At 51.3% G+C, this 24,290-nt stretch overlaps 1 protein-coding gene across 1 annotated transcript; it reads left to right on the top strand.

Annotated features, from left to right (window-relative positions):
* Positions 1-1,539: 1,539 nt before the first annotated feature.
* ADAMTS8 (ADAM metallopeptidase with thrombospondin type 1 motif 8) lies at positions 1,540-23,444 on the top strand. The gene is made up of 9 exons (XM_059488436.1): positions 1,540-2,145; positions 9,662-9,901; positions 10,811-10,943; positions 11,763-11,930; positions 12,901-13,199; positions 16,187-16,370; positions 16,685-16,857; positions 17,494-17,669; positions 19,694-23,444. The coding sequence occupies exons 1-9, from the start codon at positions 1,540-1,542 to the stop codon at positions 20,424-20,426; spliced, it is 2,712 nt and encodes a 903-aa protein (XP_059344419.1). The 3' UTR covers positions 20,427-23,444.
* The last annotated feature ends 846 nt before the right edge of the window (positions 23,445-24,290 follow it).

The raw sequence follows: 24,290 nt of genomic DNA, 5'->3' as shown, positions 1-24,290 counted from the left end.
GGGATGTAAATACACCCTGGAGTAAAGGGAGAGCAGCCTTTAACCCCACTCCTCATTACTCAGCACCGGCCAGACTCTGGTTTCCCAGGAATCCTGAGGTGCCAAACACTGCTTGGCTCTTTCAATTTTCTTTAAGATGAGGCTGAGGGGGGAAAAAAACCAAATGTGGAGGAGCTGGTCCTTGGGCTGGCACACCCAGCAAGGCTGAAGGAGCACAGGATGCATCCACCACCCCCAAACTGCTGCAGGGACATCCCAGGATGTTCCAGTGCCGCACAAAGGGCGCTCCAGAGGCCAGGAATTTCATGAACTAATGGAGAAGGAGGGCTTAAGAGGAAAGAAGGAGTAATATATACGTAGTGATTTCCCTCTCTCCATGACAGCCAGTTGTTCCCTGTTTCTGAGCGGGTTCCCAGCCAGGGACAGAATGTTTCTGCCCATCTCCTGGTGCTTGCCACGCTGAGCACACAGCAGCTACTTGCATTTACAGCCTGAGACTTTTATATTGCTGCGGGGTTTTTCCTCGCTGCGAGGGAATTCAGTCGGGAATTCCAACTCAGTCTGAAACGGGGTGAATGAAGGGTTTGTAAATGAAGTCACACAACACACACAGAGTGAAACAAACAAAGAGCAACAGGAGGAGCTGGCTGCATTGTATTATTCTCATAGGTATTTTCCACAAGTCTGATTTAGCCGGTTGTCTTATTCCAGCTGGAGGAAACCCCATGTGGATCCAGCTGTTGGTTCAGAGCATGGAAACTCCTTGTACGTGTGTCCTGTTGGAGTTTTCCCTGGGGCCCAAAGCCCTTTCTGTCCCTGGCTAAGGGAAGGACATGGGAACCTCCCGAGGCACCTTCTGAAACGAGATGCTCTCCAGCTGGCATGGGCCCGGTGCTTTCCAGCTGGGAGGGGATGCTGAGAATCAATCAGAGCTCTGGAGTAAACCCTTCCGTGCCGGTGGAGGGGGAACTGTGCCAGCGCCTCTATCAGGGGCTGGAGCCCCGGAGCCTGGGGAGGATCAGACCCGTGCGGGCAGCGCTGGGGCTGAAGAAGGGGTTAATCCTGGGAGAGCAACAGGCCGGAGTTGACACTTGCAGGCAGGCGGGGCTGCCGGCGCCTGATTGGCCTCAAATCGTATCCAAAAGTGGGTTGGGGTTTTTCTTTTTTAGTTTTTTTTCCCTTTTTTTTTTTTTTTTTCCTTCTCTGTTTCTTCTTCTGTTTTTGTTTTTTTTTTTTTCTTTTTTTTTTTTTTTCCTTTCCCTGGTTTGGGGGTATATTTTTGATTTTTTTTTTTTCCTTCTTTTTTTTTTTCTCGGTCGCGTTTTTTTTTTTTTTTTTCTGTCTCTCTCTCTCTTTCACTTCTCCTCCTCCCCCAGGCTCCGGCTGGCAGGGGAGGGGAGTGGGGAGAACAGCGAGAGATCAAAAATAAACCTCTTATGTCAAAGCCGGGGGGAGAAAGTATAAATACAGCGGGCTCGGCGGCCGGCGCGGAGGCTGCGGGGGAAGAGCCCGGGGGGTGCGGGGCCGTGCCGTGCCGGGATGGGGCGGCGGGCGCTGCTGGCCGGCCGGGCCCCGCTCCACCTGCTGCTGCTGTGCCACGCCTGGGCGCTGCCGCCGCCGCCCCCGCGGGACGCACAGCCCGTGCTGCCCGCCCGCCTGCCCGCGCCCCCGGGGCAGCTGGCCCTGCGCCTGGCCGCCTTCGGCCGCGCCGTGGTCCTGCGCCTCCGCCCCGACACCACGTTCCTGGCCCCCCGCCTCCGCCTCCAGCGCCTGGGCGGCCGCCGCCCGCCAACGCCGCCAACGCCGCCGCGCCGCGGCTGCTTCTACGCGGGCGCCGTCGAGGGCAGCCCCGACGCGCCCGCCGTGCTCAGCAGCTGCGGCGGCGGAGGGCTGCGAGCCGCCTTCCTGCTGGACGGGGCGGCCTACGAGCTGCAGCCGCTGGGGCCGGCCGCGCCCGGGCCGCCCTGGGGCCGCCTGCACCGCCTGAGGCGCCGCGCGGCCCCGCCGGGAGCGCGGCCCGCCAGCCCCGGCCCCGAGCCCGGGCCGCGCCGCAGGGCCCCGCGCTTCGTGTCGCAGGCCCGCTATGTGGAGACGCTGCTGGTGGCTGACGCGTCCATGGTGCGCTTCTACGGCGAGGACGTGGAGGTAAGGGCTGGGTGCCCGCCGTCCCCCTGCCCGCAGCCTTCTGTCCGTGCTTGTGCCGCTCCTGTCTCTCCATCCTCCCGTCCCGGCCGCCTCTCCGCCTCCGCCCGGCTCCGCTCCTGCGCTCCCACTGCCTGTCCGTAGCCTTCATCCCTCCGTCCTCCCTACACACGCATCCTTCATCCCGCTCTGCCCCGTCCCCATCCCCGCTGCCTCTCCTCCTCCTCCAGCCCCTCTGCCTCTCCGTCCCCTCCTGCCCTGCCCGCTGCCGTGTCCCCCCAGCCCCGGGACACCGGAGACAGCTTCGGGTGAGCGAGGAACCTCGGTCCCACCTTCCCTGGCTCTGTGGGGGCTGCCAATCCCCGGGGCAGATCGGCGATGCTGATCTGTGGGGCTCACTGAGTGTTTGGGAGCCTTTCCCAGCCCCGTGAGCCTGGCTCTGCACACACCGGTGCCTTTCCCAGAGCCGGCGAGCTGGCTCTGCACACCGGGCACTGCGATGTCCCTGCAGCCCCAAAGGTGTCCCCAAAGGTGCGGGACAGGGCGGGTCAGTGCCCTTGTGCTGCGAGGGAAGAGCCGCAGGAATGCCTTAATTCCCTTCCGAGTGGAGCCGGGGCCAGTAGTAAATGCAGCAGGGGCTGAGTAATGCACAACCCCTGCCCGGAGCCACCTGTTAGCGCTGAGCAGATGGATGAACAGCCCTTCCCCTCAGCCACCAGCGACTCTCACCCTCCCTAAACACTCTCTGCAGAGAGCCTGCCCCGACCAGGCTTTTGGGGAGACCCCAGGAGCACAGTCCGAGGTGCCTCAGCCCCCCACGTCTCCCTCTCCAGGTCTGTCCATGTGCCTCGTTCATCAGCACCGGGTCATTTTTCAAAGCCAGCTCCCCACCCCTGCCCTGCAGGCGTGGCTGCTCCAAATTCAGCTCCGAATTCAGGTTTGCACCATTGAAATGCTCTGAGGTCTTTGCAAGGGATAATTGTGCATTGAAGTTGCTCATTCGCGGGCTGGGAGAAGAGTCCTTGGAGCTGGGGCTCAGCAGGGAGCAGCTGGGAAGCTGAAACCAGCTTTGGGAGCCCGGCTTTGCCACTTCTACCGGCTTTATCCTTCCCCTAGGGGCTTCTCTGCTCCTTAACAAAGCGGTGCTTTAATTGCAGCCCTGCTCAGGCTAGGCTGGACCTTGGTAAATGTTAAACCTTGGGGCTTCAGCTGCTCAGCATCACTCTGGTTTTGCTCTTTGCTTGGCAGGATCAGGTAGCAGAGGATCAGTGAGTGAAGGGTGATGCACTTGGAGGTACCCTGAGTGCTCACAGGGCTCAGAAAAGAGTTTGAAGTGGAGTTAACTGAATTTTTAAGCAAGACTATAAATGGTGGTGGGAATTACTCTCCCCACAGTGTGAGGTTGGTCTCTGATTTCCCAGGAGGGCAGAAAAAAATAATACAGTGAACCTTCAGCACCCAGCTGGGCACCTGATGGTTTGAAAGCAACACCCAAGGGTGTCTACATTGCTAGAAATAAAGTGATTTATTTGGACTGGGGGAAATCCTGATGATGCCCAGCTTGAGCTGGGGAAAAGGCAGCAGCCCTCTGGGTCAATCTGTGAAGGCAGCAGGAGAGGAAATGGCATCTACCCATGACCAAGGGGCTGGAACTCAGGCACCCTGCCTGGTTTGGATGCCCCAGCCCTGGGCTGGGTGATGTGTCTGCTTGGCTCCCGTTTCACCATTATTTCCTCAGCCCCTCGAGCAAGATCTTCACACCAGCTCTCAGGGAGGGGAAGGAAACCTTCAAAGATCTTGTTCTGGATGAATAGAGTAATAGCATATTGAAATATTTGGGAGAAAACTTCCACCAGCTCTGGTGTAGCAGCTAAAAAAACAACAACCAGAAAACCACCTGCTGTGTTTCTGTGTCTTTTGTTCTCTGGAACAAGAATGCAGGGAGCAGCGCAGCAATCTTGCTTCTGCCTAAATACCTTTCTTGTGGGGTGAAAAAAGCAGTGGCAAGTGCTGGTGAGATCTAGGAGAGATGCCCAAGGAGTAGAATTGTTGAGTCAGAACAAGCCATATTTATATAATGACTTTTCTTCCTGTAACCACACTTTAATTACCAAATATTTATAAAAGGTCACCAGCATTGCTTGTATTTCCAGTTATTTTCTTGCATAAGTTGTAACAGCTCGAGCAGAAGAGTCACCCCAAGATGCACTCAAGCGTTGAGAGTTATAATCAATGCCATGCTTGTGGTGGGAAAATGATTTATTTCCCATCAATTTCAGCTGTTCATGATTTATTTCCCATCAATTTCAGCTTTTAACTCAGCTGTTAACCTAATTTAGACAATAAGAGCCTATTCTACCTTCATCAGTACTTTTATGTAAACCAGGAGGGAATGGTGAGGTGAGAGCAGAACTAGACCTGAAATTTGGGGGTTTAATCATTGTTTGGGCTTGATGGTTGGGGTGTTTGGGGGGGCATCAGCAGCAGGACAGTGCTGGGCAGTAAATCCTGGGGGATGTGGCAGGGTTCAACCTGCAGGGATGTCCAGCCTGGATACAGGAGCTTTTGCATTTTTCTTGCAGAGGATCCCAAGTGCTTGAAAACAAAGGCACTGTGAGCATCACTCACAGAGTGGAGTGGGGTTTTGAACAGGGAAACTGAGGCAGGGGACAGGGCTAACCCTGCCTGTGTGCAGGAGGGCCGAGCACCTGCAGCTGGGCTGCACTTGTGAGGCTGCTCTGCATGGCTGGGAACGTTTGCCAGGACACCTAAAGCACCAGGCAGCTCCAAAAGCCAGCTGCAGCCTCCCCAGCCAGTTGGCAGCCAAAGGGGATTCCTGTGGTGGGATTTCTCCAGTCTCTTGGGTGCAGATGAGACACATTTCCAAACTTTCCTCTGCAAGCACAATGGCTGTGATCCCCTTTCCCTCCTCCTCTCTGAGTGAGGAATCTGTCCTTCCTACTCCCAGGGCTGGGAATCACTGGGGACCACAGCAGAATCAGATCAGTCTGGAAAAGCTGGGATTCTTTGCTGACTTCTGTGGCTTTTCCAGGCAGATTGATGAGGTTTTAGGAGTTCTGTACAAACCCTTCCCTTTCAGACCAGACAGGAGTGCAGGGCATGGGGCATTGCCAGGGTCCTGCTGCCAGCTCTCCTCACATGGACTGGGGGTAAATCCAAAGCCAGGGTTCTCCCCATTCCCACATGGACAGGAGGTAAATCCAAAACCAGAGCTCTCCCACATGGACTGGGGGTAAATCCAAAACCAGAGCTCTCCCACATGGACTGAAGGTAAATCCAAAACCAGGGCTCTCCCACATGGACTGAAGGTAAATCCAAAACCAGGGTTCTCCCCATTCCCACATGGACTGGGGGTAAATCCAAAACCAGGGCTCTCCCATTCCCACATGGACTAGACAAAAATCCAAAGCCAGGGCTGTCCCCACTCCCACAGGGACTGGAGGTAAATCCAAAGCCACCCTGAAGCCCCAGGTCCCCCTGTGTCTGACTCTTAGCCTTGCTTTAGGGTATTTTGCAGTGTGAGTGGGTAAATTCACTTAATCCCTCGAGAAAAGAAGCCAGCTCCTCCTAAGCCCATCCCAAAGGCAACTGGAGTGGGATTAAAGGGAATGCAGCATGATGCTGCCATCCACAAGCTTTCCTTGTGGGATTTGTCCCCTGAGGGTGACCCAGAGCTGCATCCTGCGTGGGGCAGGGGCTGGAGGAGCAGGCAGCCCCCCTAAATGTTCCTCTGGCTGGGGCACTCACCTCACACCAGGATATTCAACAGCTGCTGCATTTCAGGGCTGCACAATGAAATGTGCTGGCTCCCAGAGTGGAGCACTCCTGCTCTGGGATGCTCTTAGGATGGGATAATAATAATTAAATAATAATAATTTAAAAATAATAATTAAAAATTAATTTACTCCATCTCTGCCTCTGCAGAGGTGGGGACAGTGTGGATGTGCCTCAGTTTTACTGCTTTTGTGGTTCAGCCCCAAATATCCAGTAAAGAGGGGAAGAGAAGGGAGGGAAAATCATGTGGCAAACGGAGCAGGGATGGGCAGAGTGCTGGGCAGGCAGGAGGGCAGCCAGGCACAGCAGCAGGGTGGCAAGGTGTGCCCCTCTCCCCTGGCTTGCCTGCATTCCCTTGGGGGTAAATTCCCTTTTTGTGAGGGAATTCTGGGCCCACAGGAGGCTGGCAGGGCAGCCAGCACCCCTGGGCACCCCAGCCAGGCAGGGAGCTCCACATGGAGCCCCTGGGGGAAAGGACAACCTGAGATGGTTTTACCAGCAGATTTTTAAAAGCCAGGCAGCCTTTCCATCCCTGGATTTGCTCCCTTCCATCTGCCTGTGCTCCAGAATCTCAGCTTTTCTTTCTTCTGCAGAAATGCTGGTTTTTAGGGAGAAAACAGCAAAAAAAAACAACCAAATCCAACCAACAGACAATCCTACAGCCCCAGGCTGGGCCGAGCACTGCTCCCTACACCTTGGGGACAGCCAGGTTGTGCTGGGGTGTTCTGTGGGTGCTCCCTGCTGTCCCTCTGTCCTGGGTGGGTCCAGCAGCATTAAATCATTCTGTGCATAGCACAATAATAGTGTCTGTGTAAGACCGGTTTCACCCATCAAAATAATAATAATAATAATTAAAAATTAATGCCAGGCTTCAGCTTCTGAGTGGTTCCCATGAAAGGGAATGCAGGCAGAGTTTGCAAGAGCCTGCATCTGAGAAAACTCAGTCATTCAATGGGGGTAAATCAACCACTTCAGCTCCCCTTGCTCTGATTTGTAGTTATTTTTCCTGTCCCTCTGCCTGTGCTGTTTGCTGCTGGAGGGCAGTGCCTGGCTCAGGGCAGGGCTCTCCCAGACACAGTGATGCTGTGGCAGGAGGACCTCAGAGCTGCTATGTGGCAGACCAAAGTCATCCCTCCTCATTTTTAGGGGGATTTTGATGTTGAGAACAGAGGGAGCCCAGGATTGCAGCTGGGGGGAAAAGGGGAGGTTTATTGGATATCACCTTCCACAGTGCCTTCAGTGGCAGTGAAGGGATGCTCCACAACCCTCTCTGGTTCACACTGGTGTCCTCTCCCCCAGAACAGTACGAGGCTGATTTTCCAGCTGTGTTTACCAGACATCCTGCCAGATCTCCCAGGATGCTGATTGGAAATGGCAGGGAAGCTCCTTGTGCCTGCAGGGCTGCAGTGCCTGGCAAGAAGGCACAAACCAGGGTGTTTGCAGCCCTGGGCTCCTCAAACAATACCCAAAACACTGCCCAGTGTGTTTTCAGCCCTGAGCTCCTCATACCCAGCCCCAAACACTGCCCAGGGTGTTTGCAGCCCTGAGCTCAAACCCAGCCCAAAACTCTGCCCAGTGTGTTTGCAGCCCTGGGCTCAAACCCAGCCCAAAACTCTGCCCAGTGTGTTTGCAGCCCTGAGCTCCCCAAACCCAGCCCAAAACTCTGCCCAGTGTGTTTGCAGCCCTGGGCTCCTCAAACCCAGCCCCAAACACTTCCCAGTGTGTTTGCAGCCCTGGGCTCCTCAAACCCAGCCCAAAACACTGCCCTGCACCTGATCCCAATCCCCACATCCTCAGCCTCAGTGCTGGGAAGGAAACCCTGGAGAAGGCAGCATTCCCTCCTGGGTGGATGGTCAAGCCAGAGCCGGTTTGCAAAGGCAGAGGGAGGATGGGACCAGCAGGATTCAGCCTGTTGTTGGCCAAAAGCACTCAGCTGGCCTCTCCTGAGCCCTGAGGATCCGTAATTTGCTTTTGGCCATGGCTTCCAGCCCTTGGCTAAGCCAAGGCAGTGCAGGTGGGTTGCTGCTCTCCCCAGAGTACTCAGGGTCCATCTGAAACCCAACCCATTCCTGCATGGGCCAGGGATGGGTATAAATAGACACCAGATGGTGGAACAAGTGGATTTGACCTTTTAATCTTCACTAAATAGCTGTTTGTTGGGTTTGCTTTCCATCTTCCCTTTCCAGACACAGGGAAGGTGGACAGATGTTTTCCAAGTCCCTCTGTTCCTTCTGCTGAAAGAGGTTTTTGGCTGGATGTGGCCTTGAGGATGTGAGGGCTGGTGTCCTGGGGGATTTGTGGTATGAACTGAGATCTCCCAGGTCAAATCTACTGCTATGGACAGAAACCTCTAATGGGTTAGAAAAGGACACAGATTTATTCCCTTGGAAATGAGGGATGATCCCAGGATGAGCAGCTCCAGCACAGAGCATCCTTCTAGATCTTCTGGGGCCTAATTTTAAGAAGGCTTTGTGATATTTTTAGCAAAGTTCCCAGTGGACTTTCCCCACAGGGTGAACAATTCCCCCAAGTTTCATGGAATTGAAATTGAAGTTGAACCCTTGTGGGGTTCTCTCCTCAATTTCTTGCCTCAGCAGTGACTTCTCTGTGACATGAGTTGCATGGATGTGAGTCATGGCGTGGAGATCTGGCCAGTCTAAATAAACCAGTCTATTCCCTGCTCCCAGCAGCCTTGCTGGGGCCTGCCCTTGGATAATGAGCTGGGGAGGACTTGGGATATGTCTTGTTGAAACAAAACATCTGTTTATGTGGAGCTGCTAGTGGAAGGATAAAATGTGGCAGAATAATTTAAAATAGCCACAAATGCCCTGGGCAAGTGGCTCTTGGTGCAGCAAATATGCTGTATCTCACTCAACATCTCCCTCATTTGCTAAGAAAACAGCATTTTGTGTCTCAGAAAATGGCATTGTCCTGGCAGTACCATGATGGATGAGCACACAGAGTCAGCTTTGCTGAGGAAATGTATTTTGGGTGAAACTTGGCTATCAGAGAGGGCTCCCACCGAGTCCTTCCACTTTAATTAGGCTCTGAATTGAGACTGCAGGGTGTAATTTGTCTGGGGAGGAGAGAAGCCACTTTCTCTTTCCCAATACCATGTTGTGTAATAGCTGCATTTTTTACTCCTGACTCGGGGCTGTGAGTGGTGCCAAGCAGAGGAGGAATTTTGATGCTCTGATAAGATGTTTACATCAGCCTAAACATCGCTGGCGCTTTTGACATATTAAGTAATCCCTGGTCATCACCAGGCAGGAGATGCTGCTGGGCAAAGTCTTGGCTGTCAAAGTGTTGTAGTCCCAGTTTGTTGCTGGGTTCAAACCCTGTGAGCAGCACAGGCAGACGTTTTACTGGGTTGTTTTGCTGAGCAAGGTGTGTGTGAGTTGGTTCCTGCCCTGGGGCAGCGAGGGCAGGGTTAATGCTTTGGGAATATGCAGAGAACCTTCCAGAATGAGGTTTTCCCTGAGGAATTTCTTCCAGAGGGATTTCTAGGTGCAAAGAGTTCATGGGAGAGGAGATGCAGAGTAAGGAGGAGGGGATGCAGGGCTTGTCCACCAGCACAAGGTGTAAAGCATCACATACAGGCAAGGCAGCACTGAGTCCATCAGCCCCTTCATAAATGAGGCTGATTCTTTCTTTTCAAACAAAACCAATTGCCCTGTAGCAGAGTTTTTACCCAGGCTCTGCCTGCCCATCTCTTCCCCCACAGAACCACATCCTGACCCTGATGTCCATGGCAGCTCGCATCTACAAGCATCCCAGCCTGAGGAACTCCATCAGCCTGGTGGTGGTGAAGGTGCTGGTGGTGGAGGAGGCAGCAGCAGGGCCCGAGGTGTCTGACAATGGGGGGCTCACCCTGCGCAACTTCTGCAGCTGGCAGCAAAGGTTCAACCCCCCGAGCGACCGGCACCCCGAGCACTACGACACCGCCATCCTCCTCACCAGACAGGTCAGCAGCCCAGGGCAGAAGGGAGAGGGCTCAGGGCATCCCTGGAGGGGGAGAAGGGGGTTGATTGTGGAGGTGGGTGCCCCACTGTGCAAAGAATGCAGCAAAGCAGTTTGGGGGGTGTCATTTGGGTTGCAGCCCTGTGGCAGGACAAGCTGACTGGTACTGAACATTAATCCAGTTATAAATAAGGAATCCAGCCCAGGGACATAAACCAGGCTCTGGGCTGACTGACAGAGGTCTCAATCAATAACAACTCTCCTAAAATACAAGCATTTGACTGGTTCAGAGTCTAGGGGGGTGTAGAGATTAGACCAATGGATGTTTAGAGCCAGGAGCTTTGAATTGCCTGTAAGAGCAAGCCCAAACAATGGCCAATGAACAACCAAAGTCTGTCATGTGTTGCACCTCAGACGTGTGAACATCACATCATATCACAGACCTGTGACAGTGTTCACAGGGATCTGAGGATGAGGGAAGAGATGAGGATCTGACTCCATGTTTCAGAAGGTTTGATTTATTATTTTATGATATATATTATATTAAAATATACTAAAAGAATAGAAGAAAGGATTTCATCAGAAGGCTAGCTAAGAATAAAAAAAGAAAAAATGATAACAAAGGCTTGTGGCTCGGCTCTCTGTCTGAGCCAGCTGACTGTGATTGGCCATTAATTAGAAACAACCACACGAGACCAATCACAGATGCACCTGTTGCATTCCACAGCAGCAGATAACCATTGTCTACATTTTGTTCCTGAGGCCTCCCAGCTTCTCAGGAGGCAAAATCCTAAGGAAAGGATTTTTCATAAAAGATGTCTGTGACACAGACCAGCAGTGGGTTGCTCACAGAGATGTTGAATGTGGGGCTCCCCTCCCCCTGCTGACCTCTCCCCCTGCCTGGCACTCACAGGATTTCTGTGGCCACCAAAGCTGTGACACGCTGGGCGTGGCGGACATCGGCACCATGTGCGACCGCAACAAGAGCTGCTCCGTGATTGAGGACGAGGGCCTGCAGGCAGCCTACACCCTGGCTCATGAACTGGGTAACACTGGCTCCCTTCCCAGGGGGAGGTCTGCTTCTTCCACTCCTGCTGCTGGGAGGGGTCGTGGCACTGCCCAGCACCAGCATCTCCTGGCTGGGGATCGCCCACCGAGCCTTGGGGAGCTTCTGACACTGATAAAAGCTGTGTTGCACCAGGAGAAACACTAAGTGCCCAAATTGGTGTCAATTGGTGCATCTCTTCACTGGAAGGGTTGTTGAGCATTGGAAGGGGCTGCCCAGGGAGGTGGTGGAGTCCCCATCCCTGGAGTTGTTCAAGAAATGCCTGGAGCTGGCACTCAGTGCTCTGGGCTTGGTGAAAAGGTGGGGATCAGTCACAGGTTTGACTCGAGGGTCCTGGAGGTCTTTTCCAACCCCAGTGATTCTATGATTTCGCTGTTGTGATGAGCTCAGGCATGGGATCAAGCACGTCTCTGCCTTGGTTTGCCATTTCTGCACTGAGTAATTTTTGCCCAGAGAAGCTGAGGCTGCCCCATCCCTGGGGAACATTCAAGGTCAGGTTGGACAGGGCATGGAGAAACCTGGTCTAGTGGAAGGTGTCTCTGTCCATGACAGGGACTGGAGCCTTAATTCCCTCCCATCCCAAACCATTCTGAGTTTATAAAAATTTGGGCTGCTTTGCCCTGCACACCTGTACCACCAAGACAGACCAAGCAGGTTTTTATTCCTTCTGATTTATGGAAGCAAGTAGCTTTGGCAGACACAGGAGCTGCTTGATACTTACAGATGGTGCCCCACACCATCTGCTGAGGAGCAGGGACTGGGCTGGGGAGCTCAGCTGTGCCATCCCTGTGCTCCCCAGGCCACGTGCTCAGCATGCCCCACGACGACTCCAAGAACTGCGAGCGGCTCTTCGGGCCCCTGGGCGAGCACCACGTGATGGCCCCGCTCTTCATCCACCTCAACAAGAGCCAGCCCTGGTCCCCCTGCAGTGCCATGTACCTCACTGAGTTCCTGGATGGAGGCCATGGTAAGGCTCCAGTCTGTTGTATTTGTGGGGTTCCCAGGTGAAGGGAGGAATGATGAATCTGACTCCATGTTCTTAGAAGGCTAATCTATTATTTTATGATACTAGATAATATTAAAGAATAAATATTAAAGAACTTCTACACCATACAGGGGTAGCTTCTGGCACTATACTATACTTTTACACTATACTAAAGAATACAGAAAGGATACTTACAGAAGGCCAAAAGATAATAATGAAAATACAATAATGAAATAATATTATTATTATTAATAATAATAATACAGGGGTAGCTTCTAGCACTATACTATACTTTTACATTATACTAAAGAATACAGAAAGGATACTTACAGAAGGCTGAAAGATAATGAAAACTTGTGGCTCCTTCCAGAGCTTCGACACAGCTTGGCCGTAATTGGTCAATGAGTGAAAACAACTCACACCAGAATCCAATGAAACAATCTCCAAACACATTCCAAAGCAGCAAAACACAGGAGAAGCAAATGAGATAATATTGTTTTCCTTTTTCTCTAAGGCTTCTCAGCTTCCCAGGAGAAGAATCCTGGGCAAAGAGATTTTTCCAGAAAATATGACAGTGACACCAGTCAGCTGCAGCGTCTCTCCAAACAGCCTTTTCTTAGCTCAGGCTCTTTCAATAACAACTCTCCTAAAATACAAGTCTGTGACTAGTTCAGAGTCTAGGGGGTGTAGAGATTAGACCAAAGGCTGTTTAGAGCTGGGAGCTTTGAATTGCCTGTAAGAGCAAGCCCCAAATAATAAACCCGGCTGTTTGGCTGATGAACAGCCAAGGTCTGTCCTATGTTATGTCTCAGACACGTGAACATCACAGAGCTGGGGGGGTGTGGGGTGAAGGGAGAGTCAAACCAGGCCATGGGGAGAGGTGTGGGGTGCCCAGTCAGTGGCACCAAGGCCTGGGAGCTCCATCTCCAGCCTAACTGTGAGCCTTGCCCAGGTGACTGCCTGCTGGATGCCCCGGCCGAGCCCGTGTCCCTGCCTGCCGAGCTGCCCGGCCAGAGAGCCCTGTACAGCCTGGACCAGCAATGCCAGCAGATCTTCGGCAAGGACTTCCAGCACTGCCCCAACACCACGGAGGAGGACATTTGTGCCCAGCTGTGGTGCAGGACGGGCAGTGGGGAGCCCCTCTGCCACACCAAGAATGGCAGCTTGCCGTGGGCTGATGGAACGCCCTGCAAAGCCGAGGGGCTGTGCTGGGACGGGCGCTGTGTGCAGCAGGATGCCCTGAAACCCCAGGTAAGGGCACACAGGGAATGGTGGTGTCCAGCAGCAGGATGCCCTGAAACCACAGGTTAAGGGCACACAGGGAATGGTGGTGTCCAGCAGCAGGATGCCCTGAAACCCCAGGTAAGGTGCACCAAGGAATGGTGGTGTCCAACAGCAGGATGCCCTGAAACCCCAGGTAAGGAGACACCAGGGAATGGTGGTGTCCAGCAGCAGGATGCCCTGAAACCCCAGGTAAGGGCACACAGGGAATGGTGGTGTCCAGCAGCAGGATGCCCTGAAACCCCAGGTAAGGTGCACCAAGGAATGGTGGTGTCCAGCAGCAGGATGCCCTGAAACCCCAGGTAAGGAGACACCAGGGAATGGTGGTGTCCAGCAGCAGGATGCCCTGAAACCCCAGGTAAGGGCACACAGGGAATGGTGGTGTCCAGCAGCAGGAATGCCCTGAAACCCCAGGTAAGGTGCACCAAGGAATGGTGGTGTCCAGGTCCACTCCTGGCACCCACCAAATCCTCCCTCTCACTCCCCTCCACAGCTGGGCAGGGAAGGTTCATGAGTTGAGGTAAATTACTCAGCAATCACCATCACAGGCAAAACAGGCAAAAAAGTTAGAGATGTTAATTGAATTTATTAGTAGCAAAATCATCACAATGACCTTAAAAGCACTTTTCCCCCACACCTCCCTCCTTCCCAGTTCTCCCTTCTGTCTCCAGTGGTGCAGGGAGGCAAGGAATGGGGTTTGTGGTCAGCTCATCATGGGTTGTTCTTGCTGCTGCTCAGGGAGAGGAGTCAGAGTCCTTCCCCTGCTCCAGTGTGGGGTCCCTCCCATGGGAGACAATTCTCCTTTAATTTCTCCATGAGTCCTTCCCATGGGCACGTTCTCCACAAACTGCTGCAATATGGGTCACTCTTCCACAGGGTCAATCCTCCAGGACAGGCTGCTCCACTGTGGGTCTTCCATGGGCTCCCAAGTCCTTCCAGCATGGGTTCCTCTCTCCACAGGTCCTGCACCAGCTCAGGTTTCCCACAGGGTCACAGCCTCTTTCAGGCCTCCCCGTGCTCTGGCCTGGGTTCCTCCATGGGCTGCAGGGGGATCTCTGCACCCCCATGCCCTCCATGGGCTGCAGGGGCAAAGCTGCCTTACCATGGTCTTCCCCACAGAATTTTGGGGAAATCTGAGCTCCAGTACCTGGAGGAATCCTTGCCTTTCCTCCTGCACTGCCCTGGGTGTCTGCAGAGCTGTTCCTCTTACATTCTCACTCCTCTCTTCTCTGCCTAATAACATTTTTTTCTTCTTCTTAAATACATTATCCCCAAGGTCAAGACCACATCTGCTGGGCTCAGCATTGGCCAGTGGTGGGTCCATCCTGGAGCTGGTGTTGGCTCTGCTGGACACAGCAGGAGCTTCTGGCAGCTGCTCACAGAAGCCACCCCTGGATCCCCCTCCACAAAGCCAGTACAGCTGGGCTGGGGCTTGACCCTTTGGGATTTCCAAATCTCTGACCCCACCCCTGCTGTCTCTTTGGTTTTGGATTGGGCTGATTTATTTCTGAATGTTTCTCCTTTGTTAATATTTATTACTGGCAAGTCCAGCTCATAGACAAAAGTCTGCTACTGAGCCGTGGGCTGGTCTGAACCAAAACAAGCAGTGTGGATCTGCAATTAAATCATGACTTTTTGCCCTGCTGGGGAAATTAGCAGCAGTTTCAGAGTCAGTCAGCAAAGAACTCAAAGCCCAGCTAAACTTGAAGCATGTGAACAGACTGGTGGAAGTCAGTACTAACTTTGTGTGAATGCCAAAGTGCTTTTCTGGATCAGGGCTGGGGGAGATTGCAGCATTACTCCAGCCCTGAGCTCACCCTGGGAGGGAGCAGCTGGGCATGGGCAGGCTCAGGGCTGGGCTCAGCAGCTTCTTCTGTATTGGAATAATACCAATATAGCCAGATAGGACATGCCTGGGCTTTTCTGGCCCTTGCTGCTTGACCAAGAGGTGGCAACTGTGGTGATTTCACCTCAGAGACACCTTTGGCCGGCTGGGTGTGTGGTGTTTCACCCCACAGACACTTTGGGCTGCCTGGGTGTGTGGTGTTTCACCCCACAGACACTTTTAGCTATCTGGATGTTGCAGCTGGGCACATGGAGACAAGTCCAGGCCTGCAGGAGCTCAGGTTTGCCTTGGCAGAGAAGCTTTAAGGTGATGGTGAAGGAAAAGGAGTCAGTTCTGAAGGAGGGTGTGACCATTTTCACAGGGGTCTGAGGATGAGGGAGGAGACGAGGATCTGACTCCATGTTTCAGAATGCTTGATTTGTTATTTTATGATATATATTATATTAAAATATACTAAAAGAATAGAAGAAAGGATTTTATCAGAAGGCTAGCTAAGAATAAAAGAAGAATGGAATGATAACAAAGGATTGTGTCTTGGACAGAGAGTCTGAGCCAGCTCACTGTGATTGGCCATTAATTACAAACAACCACATGAGACCAAACCCAGATGCACCCGTTGCATTCCACAGCAGCAGATAACCATTGTTTACATTTTGTTCCTGAGGCCTGCCAGCTTCTCAGGAGGAAAAATCTTAAAGAAAGGATTTTTCATAAAATGTGTCTGTGACAGATGGTTTCGATCCAGAGCTTTATTCTGGCCCACAGGCCTCTGAATCCAGCAGCTCCTCCAACAGAACTCCCTGAGCCCGTGGTTGCTGTTCCTTTGAACCCTGGGGAGAGGGGCAGGGAAGGGGTAGGGAGCCACCAACCAGGTACATGGGAGGAAGTCTCAAGGGACAAATGGACCTGGATGGCCCAATATCCTTCAGGGTAGAGGGCATCTTTTGAATTCTGCCAATCACTTGACGCCCTTCTGACAGACAGTGCTGGGAGGAGTCAGGGTGGGGAAAGGAGAGGTGACTGACACACCTGGGAGGGAATCTGCAGGGAGGAAACTGAGGTACCTGAGGCAAACCCTGCCATCTCACCCCAACCCCGGTGCCCCTTGCAGGCGGCGCTGGACGGCGGCTGGGGCCCCTGGAGCGCGTGGGGCGCATGCTCGCGGAGCTGCGGCGGGGGGATCCAGTTCTCGCACCGCCACTGCGACAGCCCCCGGCCCCGGCACGGCGGCAGCTACTGCCAGGGCCAGAGAGCCAAGTACCAGTCCTGCCACACCCAGGAGTGCCCGCCCGATGGTAAGGATGGCAGTGCCTCAGTGCCCGCTCAGCTCCCACCTCTGCTGCTCCAGAGCGCGCTACAGGGATTGCTCTGCTCGCCCTTGGATATTCATTTCTGGGGGAGCAACAGCTTCCTGCTGGGGGCTGTGACCTGCTGTGAATGATGGAAGGAGTGTGGGATCCCTTCTTCATGACATTCCTCCTTCATGACATTCCTCCTCACTGCATGCTCTCCCTGTCCTTAGCTCACTCCCACATCTCTGTGATGGCCAGGACAGGAGTTCCTGCCAGCTTCCCATGGATTTTGGGCCGTGTTTCACCTTTCCTTTCAGGGAAAAGCTTTCGGGAGCAGCAGTGCGAGAAGTACAACAGCTACAACTTCACTGACCTGGAAGGGAATCACTTGGAGTGGGTTCCCAAGTACGCCGGAGTGTCCCCCCGAGACAGATGCAAACTCTTCTGCCGAGCCCGAGGGAGGAGCGAATTCAAAGTCTTTGAGGCCAAAGTAAGATTCCTGGAGATGGGAATGTCCAAAGTAAGATTCCTGGTGATGGGAATCACCAAAGTAGAATTCCTGGAGATGGGAATATGTACAGATTCCTGGTGATGGGAATCACCAAAGATTCCTGGAGATGGGAATCACCAAAGTAAGGTTCTTGGAGATGGGAATCTCTGTAGTAAGATTCCTTTAGATGGGAATCTCCGTAGTAAGATTCCTGGAGATGGAAGTCTCCAAAGATAGGTTCATGGTGATGGGAATCACCAAAGATTCCTTGAGATGGGAACCTCCAAAGATTCCTTTAGACGGGAATCACCAAAGTGAGATTCCTGGAGATGGGAATCACCAAAGATAGATTCCTGGTGATGAGAATCACCCAAGTAAGATTGCTGGAGATGGGAATTTCCAAAGTAAGACTTCTTGTGATGGGAATCTCCAGAGATCGATTCCTGGTGATGTAATCACCAAAGTTAAGATTCCGGGTGATGGGAATCTCCAAAGTGAGATTCCTGGAGATGGGAGTCTCCAAAGAAAGATTCCTGGAGATGGAATCACCAAAGTAAGATTCCTGTAGATGAGAATCACTCCTGTTCCCCATGTCAGAGCTCATGCCTGGTTCCTCCTGTGCATCCCCTTTCCCAGGTGATCGATGGCACGCTGTGTGGCCCAGAGACCCTCTCCATCTGTGTGCATGGGCAGTGCATCAAGGCTGGCTGTGACCACGTCATTGGCTCCTCCAAGAAGCTGGACAAGTGCGGGGTGTGCGGTGGCAATGGCTCCACGTGCAGGAAAATATCTGGCTCGCTCAACAGATCCAGGTGAGGCACCAGGGAGAGGGTTCTGCAGGGATGGGCTGGAACACCAGCATCCTCTCTCATCCCCCTTTTTCTATCACCAAAGTTGTAGGCTTGGAATATATTAGGATTCAAGCCAGCATCCTCAGCTGGCTGGCATTGCAAGAGCCTGGGCTCCTCCCCAGACTCCTGGACTTAAACTCAGTTTATTTTGGGGCAGAATTATGCAAGCCAAGTAGAGCTTATTTCCTAAAATAATAACTGATGTGACAGGCTTGGTGCACCACTGCAAATAAATCTGCCCCAACGAGTTTACAAAACACATTTCACACCAGAGCACTGAGCTGATTGTGATATAAATGTTCAATAACCTTTTCCTGGGCTTGGGGGTGACTTTGAATGCTTGGACAAAGGCACTGGGGCAGTCACTTCCCTCACCCAACAGATTTGGGAATTCTGCTTTGCCAGAGAGCAGAATTTAAGGCTTTTGTTGGAAAACCATAACAAAAGCCCAACCATCCAGTTCCATGCAGTGAGGTGACTCACACAGTCAAATTAGATTTCCTAAATGGTTTCCTTCCAGGGAACAGCTGAAACGGGGCTTCCACTCTCCTATGAGTTGTTTGTGGTTGACTAAATGGAGATTAGCACAGGAGCTACAGCCAAGAAGAGATCCCATTAAGATCAGGGTGAGGGAGGCCAGGGTGACGGAGAGCAGAGTTTGACTCAAAGGCTTTTTTCCAAAATACTCTGAACCTAATTACTGACTGCAGCATCCACCATGGGGATCCGTGGAAAATGATCCTGTGCTGGCCCCACAGTGTGAGTCACAGTGCTGAGGGTTCAATGAAACCTTCCACGTGCTGTCCTGGGAGCCCTGGTGCTCCAGGGATGGGCTTTGGCTGGCTCTGCAGGAAAATATTTCCCTGGCATGGGAATGTCCTCTGTATCCTGCAATGGGATTACTTCTGCATTGTAGTGGTGACTGCAAAACCCTTCAAAAAGTGAACTGAGAGTGCAGAGACTCCCTCCTCTTCTGTTGTTCTACATCTATAGCTGTATCTGTACCCACATCTATATTAACTCTATATTATCTCTGTCAATAGGTGATGTCATCCTTCAGCATAACCAGTGACAGGCTTTCAACCCCAAACACTTCACCATTTCCAAATATAGGGAGCAAGGGGAATTTCCTACCTAGGCTGGTAATCACAGAGCTGTTCATTTGATTGCATCACTCATTTTCATACGAAATTCAGAGAAACCTTCCAGCTGAGCTCACATCTAGAACATCTGCAATATTTCTAACTCTTGAGTGCTCAGGGTTACACAGGGATGGCTTCAGAGCCAGGATCCCGAGTGTTGGGGAAGATGAAACAGGAAAGCCTTACAAATATGATTGTCTGGCAAAAGATTTTGAGAATATAGAAACTATAAGTGAGATTGAAATGAAAGCAAGCTTTGAGATCCCTCAGTTACTGAACAACTGGAAAACAATGGTGTGGCTGGCTGAAGGTGATCCCCTTTTGATGGAACAACACCCTCTGCTTGCAGACAGGCCCAAGGGTCAGAGCAGACCCTACAGCTTGGCAGAAGGGGCCCAAAGAGGAGTTTTTAGGGTTTAAAATGTAACACAGGGTGGTAATGTAATGATTCTTATAGGCTGTATGTAAATGCTGTAGGATTTGTATCTTGTACTAGATTGGTGGGTGAGAATTAGAATATTCAACACAGAAGATTTATTGTATTGTAACAGGAACCTCGCTCTCTTACGCTCTTGCTCTCTTGCCCTTTTACTCTCTCACCCTCTCTCCCCCTCTCTTCTCTCAGCCCTGCTCTGAGCTGTGGCTGGCAGCTCCCAGCAGGGCCCTGCACCCAGGCCCTTTGCAATAAACCACAAGTTCCCAGCCCTGGCTTCAGAGATCTCTCATCTCCGTTCATCCCGACCATCCTACCCCCCTGATGCTCCTACACCTGAGTGCTGCTCCTTACATGAGTGCGTTTTTAGTAAATCTTGCAGGATAACCGTGTCCCTTTGCCCCGTGCAGGTACGGCTACAATGACATTGTCACCATCCCCGCCGGAGCCACCAACATCGACATCAAACAGCGCAGCCACCGGGGGCTCCGGCACGACGGGAATTACCTGGCCCTGAAGACCCTTGAGGGCAAGTACCTGCTCAATGGAGACTTTGCCATCTCAGCCATGGAGCAGGACATCCTCATTAAGGGCACCATCCTCAAGTACAGCGGCTCCATGACCACTCTGGAGAGGCTGCAGAGCTTCCGACAGCTCCCCGAGCCCCTGACCGTGCAGCTGCTGACCATTGCCAGCGAGGTCTTCCCACCCAAAGTCAAGTACACCTTCTTCATCCCCAAGGACGTCCCTTTCAGCAAGCAGAAGGGCAAAGAGAAGAAGTCAGTCAATGTCATCCGGCCGATGCTGACCTCCCAGTGGGTGCTGGGGGACTGGTCCGAGTGCTCCAAGACGTGTGGCTCCGGCTGGCAGCGGCGCACGGTGGACTGCCGGGACGTGGAGGGTCAAACCTCCTCTGCCTGCAACAGATCGCTCAAGCCTGAGGACATCAAGCCCTGTGGAGACGTGCCCTGCCCTCTGTGGCGCCTGGGTCCCTGGTCCCCCTGCTCCCAGACGTGCGGCGAGGGCGTGCGGACGCGCAGCGCCTCCTGCATTGACTACGCGGGGAAAATCACCGCCCCCGAGAAATGCAGCTCGCCGGGACCGCCCCCGGCCACCAGCGCCTGCCTGCTGCGGCAGTGCTGAGCCACGGCGGGCTGCAGGAGCCCAGGGTGCCGCACAGCACTGGGGCAGCACAGCCAGGGTGCCATGGACTGGGGCAGGACAGCCAGGGTGCCACACAGCACTGGGGCAGGACAGCCAGGGTGCCACACAGCACTGGGGCAGGACAGCCAGGGTGCCACCACACCAGGGCAGGACAGCCAGGGTGCCACCATACTGGGGCAGGACAGCCAGGGTGCCACACAGCACTGGGGCAGGACAGCCAGGGTGCCACCACACCAGGGCAGGACAGCCAGGGTGCCATGGGCAAACACAGCACTGGGACAGGACAGCCAGAGTGCCACGGGCTCCTCCACACTGGGGTAGGACAGCCAGGGTGCCACGTGCTCCACCAAACCAGGGTAGCACAGCCAGGGTGCCATGGGCTCACTCTCCAGTGTTTCATCCCCACCACATTGATGTCTACCTCAGAGGGGAGAATAACGGCAGCAAAACAGGGAGGAATCACTTCTTTTCCTTTTTTTCTGCCTTTCTGGCTGGCTGCTCGCAGGGAAGTTGTAACTTAAAGGGAAAAATAAGCAGATCTGTAGGGTGTTTCCAAAGAGCTGATGTGGTTGCAGGTTGCTTTTGTAAAGTTTGCTGGGGTTTGGCACTGGAGAAAATGGGGAGCCTGGTTTTGCTGTCACCCCATCCCAGCTGCAGGTCAGGGAGGTCCAGGGTGGATGTCTTTGCTGATAAAACTGGGATCTCTTCACAAAAGGCATGGAATGGGTCGCCATCCCCTCCCTGCAGCAGTGTGAGTGTCCTTGAGCATGAGGAGTGTTTTATCAGCTGTGGGTTTCACTTGGGAGATAAATAGCTTTTGTGAATGGGAGAAGGAGTAAGCTGAGAGCCAGATCCTGGCGTGAATCAGGCAGGAGGACAGGTGAGAGGTGGTTTCTGCTGGATTTATAATCTACAAGGTGACAAACCTCTTTCTCCAAACACCCCCAGCATCTGTGGTGATTCCTAGAGCTGTTACCCCACACCTCTGTTTCCCCAGCTGTAAAACCAAGGCTTAATTACACCTGATCTGTCTTACAGGGTCACTGTGAGGATTAATTAATTCCTAATTCTGCAGGGCTCTGACTCTGAGATGCCTGTTGTGATGCCCTCTGGAGCAGGCACTCTGGTGTGCCAGCATTTCCTTTCCCATCCTTGTCCTTCAGTCCCCTGTGGGCCCATTTTTTCAGCTCTGCTGTAATTTTGGAGATAATTCACCAGCCTGGTGTGCAGCAGGGATGAGCCCAGGATCTGCAGATGGTGCCAGAGGTGACCGGTGCTGCTCTTCACCTCTGCTTTCCTGGGATATTTGAGAATGCTCAGATCTGGTGCCAGCTCCAGCCTTGAGCAGTTCTCGGTGCAGGACCAAGCCTGGCAAGGCTGGAGCTGCTCTTTCCCAGTGGGGAGCAGCCCCAGCCCTCTCCCCAGCCCAGCTGCTGCCTGGCCCCAGCACAGATGGCTGTTCAGACCCTGAACTTTGCCCTTTCCAAAGCAATCCCTGGCCATGTGCTGGCAGCAGCCTCTGCCTGGGGAGCAGGGATGGAATTTGGAAAGATTTTGCTGTTGCTGGATGAGCAATTCAGTATCTCCAGGCTCCTCTCATACCCTGCCTTGGCTTCCTTTTTGGCAGCAAAATGTTGAATTTCCAGTGGGATCTGCCTTTTTCTCATAGGAAGGGGAGGAGGGCTGGAATTCTTGATGTTTCAGATTCCCCATTCACATTTATGGAGCAAATCCTTTTCCTTGTCCCTTTTGCCTGAGCGAGCCAAGCTCGTGTGAGACCCTGTCTGGCTGTCCAGACAGGTTTGGAATGGGATGGTGGGATGAGCTGCTCCTCTGAAGACAGAAACCTCAATATTCATCTGAAAACATGAAATATTCCTGTTTTATCTGCCATACATGATTTCTATCAAAACCACTACAGCCCAGGATTGAGGGTATTGAGTGCTTGGTTCCTTTGTTTTTATTAGGAAAGGAAAAAAAACCTGAAGGCCAGCTGCAGCTGTTTGTGCTGTGGTACAGACCTACCTTTGGGCAATGTTCTACATCTGCTAATTAATCTCCAGGAATTTAAGTTCTAACAAATAGCTGGATGCTAAAGTCATGTAGCCTTGCAGGGTTATTTTCTTTTTTCCCCTCTGAGTCTGCAAGGGATTTAAACTCAAAGCCAGCATGTGTTTCTTCTCCAGTGTCAGCACCAGCTTTTAGGATGGGTCAGGAACATCAGTCTGAGGCAGTGCCAAGGAAAATGTCTGTATTTATCACCCAGGATAATGTGTGCATGACAAGGGGTTTTTCCAGGCTTTTATAATCACTGTGTGGCTGCTTTGCTGGATGTAAAAACTCCTTTTTTAGGGCAAATCCTGCTGCTTTTCCAGCAAGAGGGAAGGTGGGGATCCCCCAGGAGGGGGGACCAGAGGCAGTGATGCTCTGTTGAGGTGTGGGTGATGCTAAGTGGAATTCCTGCCCCAGATTTCTGTAAAAACAAGTAGCCTTTACTCTGATTTAAGTCAAAGAGGTTTTATATATTAGGCTATATATATATATGTATATATATATATGTTTCCCTTCAGTGAAGGATTGTAGCAATGTACTGAGCCTCTTGTGTTAGGTATTTATTACAAATTTCTGTTTGGTTTTGTACAGTAGCTGGAAAGGAGAAAAAAAAAGAAAGAAAAAAGAGATTTAAAAGACTGTGTTTTAACATGCTGCTCCCACATCCCCTCTCTGGAAGCTGCAGGGAGCTCAGAGAAGGGATGTCTGCTCATTGTTTATCCACTCTGGTATCTGACTGGTGTTTCCCTCCTCCCTGGTGTACCCACCAAGCTGTGTAAGCATAACAAACCCAACCAAAATTAAGCTTTGGAATTCATCTTAAGGAGAGGGGGGAAAATACAATTTTCTGATTTTTAGCCTATTGTTTGTATTTGTTTTTAATTTTGGAAACAGTCTGTTTGTGGCTCTGCCTTTACCCCTCAATAAAGGACTTCCTGCCTTTTATCTCTTTGCATTTGTCTTTATTTCCACTTTTCTCAGGACTGTTATTATCTCCATCCCAGAGAGATTTCAAATCTCTCTTTTCCGTATCTTATTGATAATAAATGGTTCATTCAGTTTTAAGATGCTGAACCAAAATATGAGAGAATAGACAAAACCCATGGAGCCAGAATTATTCTGCAGAAATTTGGAAGCAATTCCATTGTGCAGATGCCTTATGAGCATGTACCTCTTTTCTATACATACACAGTATATCTTTCTGTATATATTATATACTTATATTATTATAGATAATATATTATAATATTATAATATTATATATTATATATTATAGTATATGTAATATACTATATTATACTATATTATAGATAGTATACTATATTATACTATAGTATATAATATATATTATAGATATAATAATAATAATAATAATAATAATAATAATAATAATAATAATAATAATAATAATAATAATAATAATAATAATAATAATGTAGAGCCATAACATATGAACCATAAATCATATCTATAATATACATAAACCATTATAGAACCATATAATATATTGTGTATATGATGTATATATACATCATATATATTATGTAGGCGTAATATATATTATACACAGAACTCTAACTGTATTATATATATCTATATATACATAATCTATTAGATATACACATGTATATAAATACATAGAATTCTGTGATATATATATTAATATATTCTATATATATTTTCTACTCAGAATCTTATTAATCCATTATAATATATTTATTATATATATATATGTTACATTATACATTATATATATTATATATAATATATACACATATATACATAAAATAT

The sequence above is a fragment of the Ammospiza nelsoni genome, chromosome 24 (assembly GCF_027579445.1).
Source record: "Ammospiza nelsoni isolate bAmmNel1 chromosome 24, bAmmNel1.pri, whole genome shotgun sequence".
NCBI lineage: Eukaryota > Metazoa > Chordata > Aves > Passeriformes > Passerellidae > Ammospiza > Ammospiza nelsoni.
This window is presented reverse-complemented; position numbering and strand designations above follow the sequence as displayed.

Excerpts from the sequence above, each read along its gene's own strand:
- ADAMTS8 (XM_059488436.1), top strand. The coding sequence starts at position 1,540 with ATGGGGCGGCGGGCGCTGCTGGCCGGCCGGGCCCCGCTCCACCTGCTG. Across the intron at positions 13,200-16,186 it reads AGGATGCCCTGAAACCCCAG|GCGGCGCTGGACGGCGGCTG; the intron begins GTAAGGGCACAC and ends TGCCCCTTGCAG. Across the intron at positions 16,371-16,684 it reads CCAGGAGTGCCCGCCCGATG|GGAAAAGCTTTCGGGAGCAG; the intron begins GTAAGGATGGCA and ends CTTTCCTTTCAG.